At 29.4% G+C, this 18,187-nt stretch overlaps 3 protein-coding genes across 3 annotated transcripts; 1 reads left to right on the top strand and 2 right to left on the bottom strand.

Annotated features, from left to right (window-relative positions):
* Positions 1-1,592: 1,592 nt before the first annotated feature.
* Positions 1,593-1,993, bottom strand: LOC17875169. Its single transcript, XM_006281842.2, has one exon. It carries the CDS (start codon positions 1,956-1,958, stop codon positions 1,734-1,736), a length of 225 nt encoding a protein of 74 aa, XP_006281904.1. The 5' UTR covers positions 1,959-1,993; the 3' UTR covers positions 1,593-1,733.
* A 2,144-nt stretch (positions 1,994-4,137) lies between these two features.
* On the bottom strand, positions 4,138-4,459 carry LOC17877012. Its single transcript, XM_006281998.2, has one exon. The coding sequence runs from the start codon at positions 4,433-4,435 to the stop codon at positions 4,199-4,201; it is 237 nt and encodes a 78-aa protein (XP_006282060.1). The 5' UTR covers positions 4,436-4,459; the 3' UTR covers positions 4,138-4,198.
* A 2,889-nt stretch (positions 4,460-7,348) lies between these two features.
* LOC17876269 (putative F-box protein At3g28280) lies at positions 7,349-8,491 on the top strand. The gene has a single exon (XM_023782015.1). It carries the CDS (start codon positions 7,349-7,351, stop codon positions 8,489-8,491), a length of 1,143 nt encoding a protein of 380 aa, XP_023637783.1.
* Positions 8,492-18,187: the final 9,696 nt, after the last annotated feature.

Here is an 18,187-nt window from a genome sequence, read left to right on the forward strand (position 1 = left end):
ATAAAAATAAAATCTATTATTTATATATATTAACTTTTGCAAATGGTAGTCTCAAATTTTAGAATATTAAAAATAAAATCTATTATTTATATATATTAACTTTTGCAAATGGTAGTCTCAAATTTTAGAATATATATTTATATTGAAACCTTTAAAATATTTTATATTATTATTAGTTATTAAATATATTTATTTTATTTATTTTGGTCATAAATAAAAGAAGTTTGAGATTAAAAGGACTATTTTGTAAGAAAATAGTTCACCTCTATTTATAGAGGAAAAAATAGAGTTCCTCTATATATAGAGATAAAAATAGCAATCTCTATAATAGAGGTGGATATAGAGGTGGGTTGGAGCAAAATTTGCTATAAAATAGAGTTTAGAGGAAGAAATAGAGGTGGGTTGGAGATGCTCTTAGAGTAATTAGAGGTTTTGCTATTTGCTTTATAAGTAACTCATGGAACTGTTCATGTTATTGTTTGTCTTGGAAGTAGAGAGACTCAGCTTTAAAATTTGTTAGATTCTTTCATTTTTCTTTGTCTTTTTACTCTTTATTGGAGCGTTTTGATTTTTGAAATCCCAACTTTTGTTAAAGACATTCGAAAAAGTTCAAACGTTCAAGTCTGGTCAGTGGTCAAATATTTCCAATTTTTTTTTTTTTTTTGGTGTTTCATTTTTGTCACAAAGAAAGAAAATAAAAGTTAAAGACATTTTCTATACTTGAAAAAAGCTTATAATTTCATATCAGTTTCTAGTGTTAAAAAAGTTTCATTTTTTTTTGTTTTTGGTCACCAGTGTAAAAAAGTTTCTATACATGTAATTATCATTCGATAGAAAGTTCATATATATTTCTCAAACTCGGAATAGATTCCAATTTGTTGCTCTTGTTTACTATAACAATCATGGGAAAGACACACTAGAAAGAGCAAATATAATGTATATATCATATTTCAAATGGTCGAGATATAACTTATTATATGCTGAGGTCATTGATCTGATCATCATTTCTAACATTCTAAAGACAGTTTATAGCTTAGAATTAATATACAACATACATAAAGTATGGTTGACATTTACACAATCACTACTAGTTGAATCTTGTTTAGAATTTTTGGCTTAACCTTAATTAAGAAGCATATTTATAAGGAAGTAGTGATCAGGTAAAATATGGGATACTTAGACAAAGATTATTGGCAAGATCTTAAGTGTAAGAATTACACTAAAAACTATCTTATTTAATGACAAACCCTCTCATTCCATAATGAAATTTACGTACATATTTCAAGAAAAATAACCTCAAACTCAAGACTATAAAAAACTATAAGACTTTATTAATTCTTCATTAGTTATACATTGTCCAGTTTTTTTTTAATCCACTCTATTATCGAAACTAAATTATAGGGTCATTGTATATATAAACAACTAAAAAATCGAATCATTATGTCATTTTCATCCAAATAAACATTATTTTACCATTACCATTCCATTTTGTAAAATATTAATCCAAACATTTACATAAAATTGATGGGTAAATAAGATTCAGTATTTTGTTGCTAAGATTCGGAAAAAAAAACTTTGATGGGTAAAGCTCGGAACTTCATGTTACATGTCCTTCAAAAAAACAACTCTTTACACATATTAAAAGAAAAAGGTTATAACACAACCAACGGGTAAAAAGATAAAAATCAAACACAACGAAAAAAAACCAAAAGTGGTGTAGTTGTTTTGATCGATCAGTGACCAGGTCCTCTCCTGCTCGGACCAGACGCTAACCTGTAAACAAAGCTCTTCACCAAAGGACGTTGACTTCTCGAGCCATTACTACTCACCTTCATGCTCACCAAGGCTTCATCATCTAACATCTTCAATCGTAAAGTTCTACAATCAACTCCTTCAAACATCAACGACGAGACAACCAAGATGATCATACACAACACAAACACATTCTTGTTCTCCATATTTTGTTTTAGTTCTTCTTCTCTAGCTTCTTCTTCTTGTTCTATCTTATATACTTGTTCTCTTTCTCTTTGAGAATAAGTAGATTTGATTCGTGATCTTTTGTGTATATATACATATAATATGCAATTACTGTGTGCGTGTTTAAGCCAAAGAGCATTATATATTGACCAAAGAATGATTGACTTTGTCATCTTGTGTATCGCGTTTTTGCATATTTAATCATGTTTTCATGATCTTTTTACTATTTTATATAATAAGATGAACGTGTATTTTATATTATTAGTCGAACGAGTTTCTCTAACAACCTGGCTTAGCCACAAAGATTTGTTTGTTCAACTATGACTTTCATAAAGAGTTGAAAAAATCTTTTTGTTTTTAAAGAGAAAAAATAGTTACAAATCTATTGAGAAAGATCATATTAGAAATATAATCTTTACTCATATGGTGATGAAAAAGTAAAACTTCAAAACTAAAAGAAACAAATTATCGTAATGGTTGACATTACACAACACTACTAGTTGTGTCACCTTTGAAATTTTTGGTTTGCTTTGGTTAGCTATGTCAAACCCTAAATAGTAAATTAAAGGAATATGAAAAAGGTGTATTCATCTTTGTAAAACCTAAAAAGGGTTCCTTAATTATACTTAGAGGTCGATTGGTAACGATTGTTACTTGTGGCTGTAGAGATTTTAACTTTAAAATTTTGGCTGCAGAGAATTTGGCTGTAAATGCTTTGACTGTAGAAACTTTTACTGTTAAAATCTGATTGGCAATGAACAACTTTTAAAGTTATGTATGTTATTTTTATTATTATTATTTTATATTTCTAATAAATATACATTATATCATAAATGAATTTATAAAATAAAAGTATTATTGAAATGGATCTTAAAAGAACAAGAAAAATGAAAGTAATTAATTTATAAAAATAAAATATATAAAATATATTTATAAACTTGTGAAAAGGTTTTAAATGTAATAGGGATATGAAAAATAAATCTTTTTAATTGATTAAATTTAAAGTCAGATTTTTGACGTTTTAAGAAAAATGAGAAAAATAAGAAGGAAAAAAAAGAAGTGACTTTTAATGCTTTAAAAAAAATAAAAGCAAAAAATCTTGATTGGCAAATTAATTACTGTTAAGGCTTTAAAATGGTTTTAAAGCCTTAAAAGTCATCACCAATCGCCCTCTTAATGTGAGAAGCTTACCAAATCTAGAAAAATGTAAGATGGATGTTTAGACTAACATGGTAGTTAAAAATTAGAAAATATATCGATTAAACTAGGGTTATTCCATTTTAAACGGTATTTTAGGCGTCGCTAAAATGTCTAATCTCTAGACGGAGTCTAAACGAACGCCTAAACCCTTTAACGAAAAAAAAAATAAAATAAAATAAAATATTTTTTTTGCAAACCAATAGAATAGTTACATACTTGTAATTAACTTGAGACGCTTTATCAAAAATTTAACGCAATATATATAGAGAAACACTATTTCAATATTATATAGAGCCGTCTAGGAACATCAAAGAATCATTTAAGATCGTCTAAATCCTCTTAACAACAAAACACTATTGTATATATAGCTTAGACGTTTTAAAAATAAATGATACTACTATATAACTATAGGCTATAGCCACCTAATATACAAGCACACACCTAGATCGTCATTAAAAGCATTTTAAACTAATAAGTTTCATTTTTTATGTAAAATGATAATTAACTGCTAAATTAAAGGGTCATTCTCTAAAATACCATCATTTAGGACAAAAATACCACAAAACTAAATTTAAATTTTCAATTTTCAAATTCTAAATTTTAAATTCTAAACATTAAACCATACCTCCTAAAACTATACCCTAAATTGCAAATAATCAACCCAAACCAAAGATTTAAAATTTTCATACCATTGAACAATAATTTGATTGTAGTGGTTTTTTGGAAAGAAAACCAAAATAATAGTATCTAGAGGAATTCCTCTAAATTAAACATTGTTTTACCATTTCTATATATTACTATTCCCTTTGGAAACAAACAAACAATATTCAAATATTTACATCGAAAAAACTAGGAACTCACACTGTTACACGTTAAATCTCCTTGACCAAATCTCTTCTTTTCTATTTTTTTTTTGGCTAAAACAAAAACTTTCGATTTACACATAAAAAATAATCTACTCTAACAAAAAGGCTAAGACAAAAAAAAAAATTTTTTTAAAAAAAGTGACAATTGTTGATGATCAGTGACCACGTCCTCTTCTGCTCGGCCCTGACGCTAACCGGTAAGCAAAACTCTTCCCCAAAGTACTTTGTCTCGTCGAACTGTTCTTCACTTCCATGGTCGTTGAAGACTGATCATGTCCTTTAACATCTCTCTTTGGTCGTAAAGCTCTACAATCAACTCTCTCAACCATCATAGACGAGATAACCAATACCAAGATGATCATACACAACACTAACACATTCTTCTTCTCCATTTTTACAACTTTTATTTTTTGTAACTTATTTTGTTATTTGAGGTTGTTTAAGTAGAAATGGCTTTGTGAGGTTTATATATATATATGGGATTGTTGTATACGTGTGTAAAGCGAAGGGCAATAATTCTTGACCAAGAATATTTGCTATTTTGATTTTGTGTATCGCGTTTTTATATATTTTAATTCGAAGTCTTCTTATATAATCCAATCTTTCTACTATTTAATTATATATATAAGGCAGACAAAACAAAATGATATGAATATGTATTCATATTACTAGGGGGAATAACTAATGAGTTTCTCCAACTACCTGCTTCACCACAATAGATGTTGTTGAACTCTCTTGTCTCTCTATGACTTTCATAAAGAGTTGAAAATATAAAACACATTTGTCTTGTAATAAAATAAAAAGTAGGAATTGAAAAAAAAGTTAGCAATGAAGTAAAAAGTGGAATTTTAATTGGTTAGTAGGAGATCAATAGAATGCGATCATACCAACACTAATATACCGAATCCTATCAGAATTCTACTGTAAAACATGTTTACGCGAAAAAAGTATTAGGATAGATAACTTTTCGGGAAGTTCTCGTGTTGTATATTTTTTACAAAAGAGAAAAAATAGGAGACAAATGAATGGGTAGCTTATAGAGAAAACAACAAATTATTTTTTTTCTTCACCACAAGAGATGTTGTTGAACTCTCTATCTCTATGACTTTCATAAAGAGTTGAAAAAAAGAACAACATTTGCTTTGTAAGTTAAGAGATAAAAAGTAGGAATTGAAAAAAGTGGAATTGTTATTGGTTAGTAGGAGACCAATGGGTAACTTATCGAAGAAACATTAACAAGTTTTGTTTTGCTTGAGTGTGCATGTGACCCTGTCCAACTTTTTTTGACTTTTTATATTTTCTTTTGTAGTCGGTTTGGATTAACACGGTGTGAAGTCATCATCAGAAAGATTCATGTTCGTTAAGACATCAAAACTATGAAATTATAGTTGCTGATGGGTAATGACGACTGACGAGACACACATTACTGTGGCCTGGACGCGAAGGGAATATTTCGAAAAATTTGTGATTAGCTTCTTTTTGGTCATTTGATTTTATAATTTGTTTCGATTCAGAAATTTACGAGTATCCGAATTTTTTTTTGATATTCACGAATAAATTTGTTTCAGTCTATCAAATTTTTTTCTTCTTTTTAATTTCTTGTTTAATGATATACGAATATGAAATTATGAACAGTTGGGTTTTTCTGGTTAGAAATATTTTAAGTAAATTGAATAATAAAATAGTGAAGGGTTGAAGATAATAAAACGTCGTTTTTACATTTGATGGATGGATGTTAGTTTCTTATATTTATTGTTGAAACTTTTTTCTAATAAAATCATTTTGGCTAATAAAAGCGTTTACCATGTTTTTTTTAATAATTCAGGAGTGATTCTAATAGTTTTTTTTTTAAGTCTAAAAACTAATCTTTTGGGGCCGAGAGAAACCATGTTATATCTCGAACCCCGTGGCCAATGGTACCCGGACCCAAGTGGCAGGACTTACCTCTCTTTACCACATGTATAATCTTAATACAAGCACAAAATATACAAATACACGAATTATATAATGATTTGCGTATATCTAAAAATACACTAATCGAATCAAATATCCGACTTTAAGAAAAACGATATTTGTTATTTGCTTCGTGGTTTACAAATATTATATTTTTCTATTTATTTTGCTTTAATATTTTATAAGTATCCGAATATTTTAAATCGAATCGAATTTAATGAATATTTTGCTATGCCTAAAACTCTTACTCTTTATCATGTGTCCATATACCATTTCCTTAATTTTTATGATTAATGTTGATCTTTATGATGCAATAATTTTATGAGTTTCCTTATGTTGTCTTCCATCCGATATAGCCGGTACTGTTAGTCAGGACCGGGAGTTCAAAACTTAAAACCCATGAAACTGATGTTTTAGTTTAGACATCAAATATATATAAAAATTTTACCTAATGACAACAAATTTTGAAATTATGTCGTATTCCAGTGCTCGAGTACTCTGTTTTAAGGATTAAAGTATGCGGTTTAAATCTCAGGTGTTTAATTTTGTTAACTTTTAAGAGATTTTATATGTAAATATTAGGCAGCAAAATCGTTCGAGTCAGGCATGTTATTTAGTCGGTTTTGTTTTAGAAACAAAAGCAAAATCTAATTATCTGAACCAAACTGACCCGGGCAAAGTTTTGTTTGTATGCCCAGGACTACTAAACTCGACTGTTGTTAGTTGTATAGTTTCATATAAAATTATGTTTCCCTATACTCATAGTTCAATAGGGAAATATTGGCTAGCTAGAAGTAGGTAGAGGATCAATGAAATATGAGTGTTGCAAATAGCACAAAATTTTGACTCCAAAATTATGTAATTATAAAAACCGACCGTTAAATCAAATTCGGAGATGAAGAGTTTAACCAAACCAAAATTACAAGTTTTTTATTATTTTCTTACCAAACCAAAGCTACCTCCACATGTAATGAACTCGTCAACGTAATCTATCTAATACTATATATAAAAAATTGCATAATATACTTAATTAAGTTTAAAGAAAGTAAATATATTTAGAATAGTAAAGTAAATTATTTGGTAGAATATACAAAAATCAATAATTCATGAGACTATATATGCACCTATGTTTCCTAATATCTATAATACGCACTCGTAGAAAAAAATGGTAAGGCTACCATTAACACGAATGATTTACATATTATGAAACACTAATTATGTATTATTTTCTAAATTATTTCTATTGCATAATTTCATTAATTAATATGTCTTTACCAATATTATATAGTGTAGGCGTGTAGCACACACAAAAACCCTAATCTCATTGATAGAGAGAGAGAGAGGAAGAAGATATGAGTTCGATTCCAGAGGATCTTTTGGCAATCATACTCTCAAAATTATCTATAAAGATTTTCACAACCTTCAAACTTGTTTGCAAGCAATGGGAATCGATCTTGGAGTCTCCATATTTCCGTGACGTGTTTAGGTCAACGCACCAAAACTCACATACGCCACCATCATGGTCGCTCATGTCTTGGGATTATGGAAAAGAACTCGTAGCTTACAATGGACTCAACACTTGGGGGCTTGAACGTTCTCTAGGCTCTTACATCTCTTCATTCCTAACCAAGAAGTTTGGTAGCAAAAGAAACGATTACAGAGTCTGGTCTTACGCTGAAGTTGGATTGATATTGACCAGTGGAGTCCTTAACCAAACTTTGTACGTGGCTAATCCAATTACACATGAATGCGTACAACTACCTTCTCATGCTAGTAAGTACTTCTCATGGCCCATGGGAATCGCCACAAGAATTGATGACAAGGGAGTCTTTTTGGACTACAAAGTTGTTCTCTACTACAACAAAGACAACTTGTTGATATATTCATCTCAGACAGGCTTGTGGAGTTACTACAATATTGTCTATTCTTATATATCCTCTTTGTTTGTAAAATTAACCTTCGTCTTGCACGAGAGTCTTCACTTGGTTGCCCGCGATAGCGAGGGTAAAGGTGTTATTGTATCCTTTAATCTCTACGCCACTAGTACTGACACTATCCAGGGCCGCACTACGCGTTTCCCTGATTCAGGAAAAAATACAAGATTCGATAGATCTTGCTCAACTTGTCAAGGATCGCTCGTGTATATGAACGTAGTCCCTGTAACCAAAGTTGATGGAACACTAGAGGATAAGTTATGTGTATGGAGGCTAAAGAGTTGGGAATGGCAACTAGTATCTGAAATCGCTTGGGATTTCATTGACACTTACCGTTCGCATTATTTTTATTTAGGAATAAACCCTTTTGATGCTAATATAGTCTACTTTGAAAGCAACATGCAACAAAGTTTGCTTTCTGTTAACTTACACAAAGGAGAGTTTGTGCTACAGAGTAAGTTGGAACATAGTGATCAACCAACACAGTTTGAAAATTTGCTTCGTTCGGTCGTTTTCCCACAATGGCTGCATAGAATTCCCAATACGGTGAGAATTGTTTAGACATAATATCTGTTTGGCTGCAAGAGGAAGGCATTGTAGGATGGTGTTTGGTTTATTTTGGTTTGTTTTGGTTTGGTCTTTATTAAATTGTTATGGAACGTTGAAGGTTTGATAAAATATATGAAATAGAACAATGTTCTGTCTATCATATGTTTTCATACACTTTTTATCTATTGAAATTCCGACACAAATTTAGCAGAGGGACTAGGCAGAGAAACTCAAAACTGATCCTCGATCTCGATCAGAACCAGCTCTAGGAAAATATATCTACTGATTACTGTTTGAAAAATCTCCGCCTATCTCCGATTACTCCCCTCCAGTGTTATCGCTAGACCCAACTAATGACTAATCCCCGCAATAACTCTTTTTATCGGTTATTAAACATTTTGATAATTTTATGATATTTTACAATAATTTATGTTCAAAAACTTATAATAATCACAAATTTTGGCTTTAGAAATATGTTTTCATTTATTAACTACAGTTTTGAAACCAGTATTATAGTTTTGTATGCTATATTATGTTTTTTTTCATTAACAGAAATCAAACTATACATATAATTAATACCATATATTTATTATTTTTATTATTTAATAAAATAACCCTAACACTAGTCTCCGGTTAATCCTCGTTTAATCCCGGATTTTCTTGCTAGGCACTAGGCCTAGCTCGACAGACCGATTAGTGCCTAACGATTTCTTAACATGTTTATTATTTTTGCCCTGAATATCATTATGAGTAATGACATGGATGTCATGTATATCTTACCGTAGTTAGATGCCATATAATACTTAAGAAAAAAAAAGATTTAAAATGATTTTTGTTATATGAAAAATAGTAATATTTTAGATTTGCATTCCTTTACTTTTGGTAATATCACAATCTATACACAGAAGAATGGAAAATTAGGTGAACAAAATGACTACTGTTCTTACGGTAAAAAAAGTTAAATGAAAATACTGTACTATCCTTTTTCCGTCGTCTTTAATTTTTAGTCTCTCATCTTCTTACTCCATTAATATGCACATCATTAGCATTTTGTCTCTTTAACATTCTCGTTAACTCGTTAGTGTCATGTTAAACATGTAAAATAAATTTGGTTAAATTATAAACTTATGACGATACTATATTATTTAACATCGACATGACATTGATGAATGATCAATATTATTGGCATCAAATGAATAGTGATGTTGAGATATAAATAAAATAAAATAAATATTAAATCAATGGCATTTTTGTAATTAATCAAAGCAAGAAGGTTTTTTGGCTTGTAATATTTTTCTCTTACCTAAATATCTAATTTTCAAATAATTTTGCCTAAACATCTATTTTTTGGTCTATATTAACATTTTTGAATTACCTTTTGTGTTCTACCTTTTTATTTTGTAATATTTTTAAAATTAAACTTTGCCATTGGATTAAATATAAAAGTTTAAGATAAATTCTATAATTAAAAACTCTCTTTAATAAATCAAATATTTCTCCAACATCTTTATATGATCTTATTTGTTTTTAAATTTATATTATTATATAAATATATGTATAATAAAAATATCTTTTTCGCATATGTTGCAATTTGAATTTTTAGAACGGATATATATTACTCAAACGATACAAAAAATGGATGTACTTAAGTATTATTGATAATCTAATTTCAGTGAAGGATGAAATATTATTTTCCTGTCAATCATACATTTTCATGGTCAAATATTAAATTACTGCAAATTATTGTCAATACCAATTACCTAACTTAAATGACCTTTCACTTAACTTTTTAACATAAAATGAACATAATGATATGAAGTTACTACTACCATCATAATATTGAAAAATTATAATACATTATTGAAGTTTTTGTTCGGTAATACTTACTAAAGTTATACAAAACTACAAGGCAACGATTTTCACAAAAGAAATAAAATAATAACAAAGTAAAGAACTATTATTTGTTTTGTTAAAATATTTTGGAAGTTAAGCCATGTATGGAACTCAAGAAATATTCTTTAATTTGTTTACTAAAGTTATAAAAAAAAGTAGGTTTTCACAAAAAAAAAAAAGAATAATAATAGCAAAGTTGAGATATATTATTTGTTTTCTCAATGTCTTTTTAGAACTCAAACTATTGTAGGACTAAACCCAATATAAGCATGAGGGATTAATTATCTATTAACTAGGTAGTAATATGTACTATAGCATTTACTAGGTATTACAGTCTTTATGAATAAGAAAAATCTAACATAACTTAGCATCTAGAATCTTGACATATAATGTTTGTAGCTTAGCATTAAACATTAAACAGAATAAAATAACAAAAGAAAATAAATTTGAAATTAACGCCATGAATGGAGTGAGTTTTTAAATTGGTTTATAGCTTTTGGTTTTTGGATTTTAGTTTTTAGTTTCTAAATATTTGGTTTTTGTTTTTTGTTAATATTTTTGTAAAATGAAAAAATAAATAATAAAAATTGAAAAATGATAGAATTAACACTAACGATGAAAGAAACCACTAAAAAGTGTTTTTTCTTTAAAAATGGGTAAAGTTTTCCAAAAACTAGATTTCCCCGTTTTTTTGTTTTTTTTGAACCACATGGTATAGCCAATGGTATAGCCAACACACACTAATTTGATGTGGTTAAAGTGCCAATTTTTTTATTCATGGAAATCTGAAATCATATATATAAATAAATTTGAACAAATTACTCATTTTTAAAATATATGAAATCTAAAATGGTAATAAAAATGTTTAATGAATAGCGTACCTATGCCAAACTTGTGATTGTTATCTTTCAAACATTATCATGTATCATTTGATACACTATAAAACTTTTTTTACATGATGTGTTTTTCTTGTACTATATTGTGTAGATAAAAGTCATTCCAATTTTGCCAATTATATTTGAAAAAAATCATTGAATCCCTTTAGAAAGTTGAACCTAGATTTTTCCTCCGCATGGTTACGATTTATGGCAATTTTAGCGATTATGGAGAAGATATATGGGAAACTATACAATTTATCTCATATTACGCCATATGCCTAAGAGATTTTCATATTATATTGATCTCGATTGTCGAAAATAAATCTCCCACAAAAAAAATTCAGCAGCTCAATGTTTGAAGGAAGACATTAACTTTCACACTATTGAAAATGATCCGCCGTGATAAGTTATGATCCCGATTTTCAAAGATTGATCACCACTTTGGAGAAAGAATGATTCATTATGTTATTGTCATCTCAATCTAATGCAATTCGTTCATTGGGTAACTTAGCTAATTATGTCACAAGTATTTGGCTATTGTAATGATATTTGAATCTAATTGGCTCATCAAACATATATTTTAATATTAAAATTAAAAAAAACTCATTCCAGTTGATTCGATTTACTTATTGTACACAATGGTGTAAGATAAATTGACAAATGGATAAAATTATATGATTTAACTGTGGGTCGTGCAAGAAAAACGCAATATTTTAAATAATATTTTAAATAATATTTTAAATAATATTATAAAAGAAAGGGAATGTACATATGATAGATGCAAGTGGCTTGCATTTTAAAAGAAGTTCTGATGCAAGATCTTTACTTATGGATTAAAAGATTGTAATATAGTAAACCAAATAAATATATATATACCAAATACAAATAACATAGAGTCAATATGTAAAAGAAATGTAAAAAATAATTATTTATTTCATCTTCAATGAACTAACGGATGATATATCTATATATATTTCATAGGTTGAGTTATTTACGTTGACTAGGATTTACGGTAAGCTAGAAAACTAGAAGAACTTTTGTTTGTCGACATATTCTTCTTTCTTTATTGCAAACGTCACTGGTGGGGAATTCAATAATAATATATTTAACTAATAATTACATATTTTAATTAAATATAATTATTATTTATAATATATCTAAAATATAAAATTCAAAAAAGAATTCAAAATTTTGAATTTATTATTATTTATTGGGGGAATTTCAAAAATACCCCTTTTCCAGTACCACTTTTTAAAAATACCCCTTTTTCTAATTTTATAAAAAATTCACTATAAAATTTGAAATTTATCAAAAAAATATGTGTAAGCTTATATTTCTAGACACAAATTATCTTTACATGTGTGTAAATTTATATATATATTTCATAAATACCGTATAAATACCTTTTAAAAACTTTTTAAAAATCATTTAAAAACCTTATAAAAACTGTGTAAACCTTTTAAAAACCTTATAAAAACCTTATAAATATCGTTTAGAACCTTTTAAAACCTTATAAATATTTGGATTTAGTTTCTCAGTAGTAATGATGATCTTGATGTACTTTATCAACCATATAAAAGTTTATAATTTTTCATATTTGAAAAGGGCTATTTTTGAACATGGATAGAAAAGAGGGGTATTTCTCAAAAATTCTCTTATTTAAATATACTAATCTAGATATATAGTTACAAATCCCAATAAACATGTAATTTATAGGTACAATTTATCATGTAAATTCACATATTTAAATATATCACACAAAATTAAACTCTAAAATATGAAACGGAATATAAAATAGATGATAAATATTTACTAAATTATTAATTTTACCAATATTTTTTAAATCTGAACGTAGTCTTTACTATTAAAAATGATGATTTAAAATTTGTTAAAAGCTAAAATAAAATTAGAAATATACAGACATAATTGAATGAACACGCAGTTTTATTTAAGAAAATAATATAATTAAATATTAGAAATGCACAAAATCATAATAAAAAAATGAAAACATATTGGAAACACACTAAAAGCAAGTTTATTGGTGTCCCAATATCAATTGTCCTTAACATGCCACGTTGGCTTAAGAACTAGTATAATTACTTGCGAAGTAGGTTGTTTTGTTCTGCAACCAATGGAATCATGCCATAATGCCATGTTGGTTTAAGGACGCGGATCTTTCGTCCCAATATAAGGAACATTTCTACATATATTATGTCTTTCTGATTTAAATTTAAATAAAAAAATGTGTGGGATTTTGGCAAAATACGCTAATACACATGCTCTAAACATGCAAAAGGACATAAGGTAAGCTCAGCCCATAAGGTGATTCGTGATGATGATACGGCCAGGCCTTATATGGGGTTTTTCTTTGATAAGATCTGGACGGTATTGGCACCAGAACGTGTTCGGGTGTTTCTATGGCAGGTGGGCAATCAAATGATTTTAACCAATGTTGAGAGGAGAAGACGTCATATGGGAGATTCCGATGTGTGTTCGGTTTGTAAGTTGGCCAAGGAAACAATTATTCATGTGCTACGTGATTGTCCGGCAATGGAAGGTGTATGGAAGCGTCTGGTTCCGAGGACTCGACACCAGATGTTTTTTAGTGGGTCGATTCTGGAATGGCTTTATTCCAACTTGAGTGTCCAAGCGGATTCGATGGTGGCGAATTGGACGACCTTGTTTGCTATGGCGGTGTGGTGGGGTTGGAAATGGCGGTGTGGGAATGTGTTTGGGGATAATGGGAGGTGTCGAGACCGCGTACTTTTTATTAAGAACGCCGTGGCTGAGGTTGTGATGGTTAACGAGGAGGTTGTGGGAGAAGTAAGAGGAGGTTCCCGGGTTGAGAGGTTAATAGCTTGGAAGAGACCGGTGGAGGAATGGGTGACGGTGAATTCGGATGGAGCCTCGCGTGGAAATCCTGGTCCAGCGACGGCGGGGGGTGTGATTCGGGATTCATCTGGGTCTTGGCGAGGGGGTTTACGTTGCATATAGGTATTTGTTCGGCACCAATGGCGAAGTTGTGGGGAGCGTATTACGCTTTACTCATAGCTTGGGATGGAGGATTTCGCAAGATTGTGTTAGAGGTGGATTCGGTTCTAGTGGTTGGGTTTTTGCAGTCAGGGGTGAGTCCGGTTCATCCGTTGGCGTTCCTGGTACGCTTGTGCCACGGCTTAATATCAAGGGACTGGTTAGTCCGGGTTACACATGTGTATAGGGAAGCTAATCGCCTAGCGGATGGATTAGCTAACTATGCGTTTTCTTTACCGCTTGGGTTTCTTTCGTTTAATGCTTGTCCGGAGGAGGTTATTCCGGTGTTGTTAGAGGATATGCGTGGGACCACAATTCCGCGTTTTGTCCGAGTGTAATTTTATTTTCTGTTGAATAATCGTGGGAGACTATGTCTCCTGCCTCTTATCAAAAAAAAAAACATGCAAAAGGACATAAGCAAATCAAACCAAAAAAAAAAAGTACCAAAACTTTGCACTCTTCATCTACTACCAACCGAGGTAGGAGACTATATATTTGGTCACAAAACAAATTGAGTATTATGAAGTTTAACTACGAAGTTCATTTTAGACATAATGTTTACATTTACTAGAATCTAGTGGGTTATATTATGAACTCGTATTCTATATTAAGATTTATAAAACTGTTAAAAAATTATAAAATTAAGATTCATTTTGGATTCATATCATAGATATATAGATGGAAGGTATATAGCAACTTGAAAGCAACTCGTTGCACATGGTTTGTGATCTCTATATAATACGGCAAATTTATATATTGATGGGCATATATATCTTCAATTTGTTGCATCATTTGAATAAATAATAAGATGGGTATCAACGTGATCCAACAATTTCAATACAGAAAAAAAAAGAAGAGGATGAATCATCCATGTTACCACTTGTACGATCTCAATTTTATATATCTCGTAAGATCCATCACACACACAAATATTTAATATATATATTAAAGATAGAGAAATGTGAGGATTGAAGCATTATCATTTAACAAAATAAATATATAATTTAGCTAACATTACAATTACAAGAAACTATATATTTCAAGTGGACTTTATGATAAATATATAGTACAACACAACAACACAAACCCTATAACATTAATATTTAAATTTTGTTAATTATATAATGGATCTTGATGAGGTGGAAGAAAAAAGAGATTAACATGTTTTTCTTTTCAGTAATATAAATATTTCCTCTTTTAGGCTCTTAAATAACTTGAGAGTTTTGTTAATTAGTATTTGGATAATGTAAACTTATGAGAAGACTAAATTGTGTAATTTGGTTCTATAATTTTCTTCTACAAGTTGGGACTAATCAATTACGTAACCACGTTGTTGTTTATATATGGACGTCACAAGAACGTGCTCTACTCTACTTTTGTATCGTCGAAATACAAACTTCTCAAAACCTTTTTCCCCGCGAATAAATCTACGTTTCCTACAATTATCAAGGGCTTTTAAAAGAACGATTTGATATGTACATTGGAAAAAAATAATTCGATATTATAAAATGGTTTTCAATATATCTAAACTCTTATATGGTTCGAGCTTTAGAGAGTGTTGTTTTCAAACTAATTAGGCCTCACCTGCCAAGGTAGAAGAGACAACGACCCTTTAGTACGATCTACCTTTCATTAGAAGTATTCGTTAGACCATCATTTTTGATGGGTTCTTAGGCTTTTCCTAGACTAAGAAAAGTTAAGTAAAGTAAAGAAAGACCTCTTATATAAGAGACATTTCATTGCTTTTGTTAACTTTTTTTAGTTCAAGAACATCTTAAGAACCCTTTGATAACTATGGTCTTATAACCTGGAACTTTAGTTTAACATATTAAAAATCAAGAATACAATAAAAAGTAGAAAAAATTAATCCAATTATTTTGATTTAACTGTGATTTATTAGAATCAGTTTCTTAGTTAGGGCTATACGGACTCGAACCGCAGACCTGCTCGGTAAAAGAGTTCGAACTTATTATTATCAAAATGATTCTAACTCTTTCAAAGACCCAACATACCATACCTTAGGCATTTTAGGTGTCCTAGGTTGTTATATATTCTGTCTCTCTTTATGTCTCTTCCGTACCCATATTACGTAAGAACTCCATAGATGAAGGAGGGAGAAGAAAGATTTAAACTGATGGACATATCAATCATATGCCTCCTATTGTAAACTAGAAACGCAAGAGAATTCACATTGGACGTCGATCGATGTGGCCATGTGGGTCATGACTCATGAGAACCGTATGCAAGTATTGTAGTTCTTCTGGTTATATGATTGAGTAGTTCTTTCATTGTGTTTTAGGATTTCGAAGGGATTTATTTATGCATGTTAGATTTCTAATGGGATTAATTCACATTGTTCTTCATTTATGACTATACCTATTGCTTGGTTTAATTTAGCCAATTAAACCACTTTCCTAAATCAATTCATCTTTTGCGAAGAAGGTCAGCTTTTTTTGCGAAGTTACAAAGTAGCTAATTTGGATTTACGGTTTAGAATTTTATTTTATAATTTTTACGATTATGGTATTGTAGAAAGTAAAAAATATGTGTGTGATTTTGCCTTTGGCTAAATTACTTAGGGGTATAGTGCAATTTTTTTTTTGTTTAACTCAATTTTTTGTTTTATATTATCTTTAAGATGAAAATCTATTAAAAACTATATAGCAATTAGCAATTTACAATTTATAAGTAAACAATTCGTTCGGCAATTATTTTAATTCAAAAACAAAAAAGTCTCACTATGTGTTTTCTCCACGCAAAAGAAAGCTTCATTTTCTTCGTTTTTAATTAACAGTGCAATTTCTTATTCTAATGTAAATTATAAACTACAATGGGGAAAATACTTTTATGTTGCCTTATGTATATAAAATTTTAGTGGCCCCATAGGAATCTCTTATATGATGACATGAGCTAATCGAAAGAATTATATTAATAAATATGTTTATATATAAAAGGTTATTAGAAAAAACTAATTTTAATATCTCAATTCCTCCTTATAACACCCATTAATCAAGTGGATGACTCCATGAAGTTGGAACTCCAATTATGAACTTTAGTTTAAACCAAATTACAAAATAACCGGAATGAAATAAAAAAATTAATACCAAATTATCTGATTTAGAACCGAACCGAATCAATCAAACTATATAAAACCAAACCAACTAACGAAAACTCATTCAAAAAACTAATTTTGAAATACATATATTGTTAATGTACAATTCTAATTAAAATCAGTTAATTTTATTTTTTTAAATCAAAATTTATTTATCAAAATCGAATCATAATTTAGTTCGATTTTGAATTAGAATTATTTTCTAGAACTTGAAAACTCGAAAAAAGAACCAAAATAATATTATAGGATTGTAGTTATGACAAAAACTACTATATTTTGGACCGTATTTTGTACCACAATTTTATAAAACGGTTAAAAACCATATATGATTAAAATTATATTAACCGGGAGTCCGTAACCATTAGACTGGACCTATTTCCTAAAATCATAAAGACCACATGACAAAAAAAAAATTCCTTAACACAAAAAATTGAATAATTATAACCAACACAAACCGATCAATAACATTTGTTTTATTAAAAGACACAATTAAAATGTTTGACGTATAATATAAACATTTGATTAGAGTATTTTATTTCCCCCAAGGAATCATAATAATAGAGAGAACAATGTGAACTAATTATCACTTAATCTAATTTAATCCACGTTTTACCAAAAAGAATCTTCTTGTTTGGAAAATCTTGTTTTTTTTTTCTTACAAATCTTATCTCATCAAAAACGATTCTTCACATGTTACTTCTATTTGCGTCACCAATTTGCTTGGGACTTTGATATATTTCTAATTTATTATCTTGTCATCCACTTGGCACTTCTGAGCTGTCCCTTCCCACATTG

The sequence above is a fragment of the Capsella rubella genome, unplaced genomic scaffold (assembly GCF_000375325.1).
Source record: "Capsella rubella cultivar Monte Gargano unplaced genomic scaffold, Caprub1_0 scaffold_8, whole genome shotgun sequence".
NCBI lineage: Eukaryota > Viridiplantae > Streptophyta > Magnoliopsida > Brassicales > Brassicaceae > Capsella > Capsella rubella.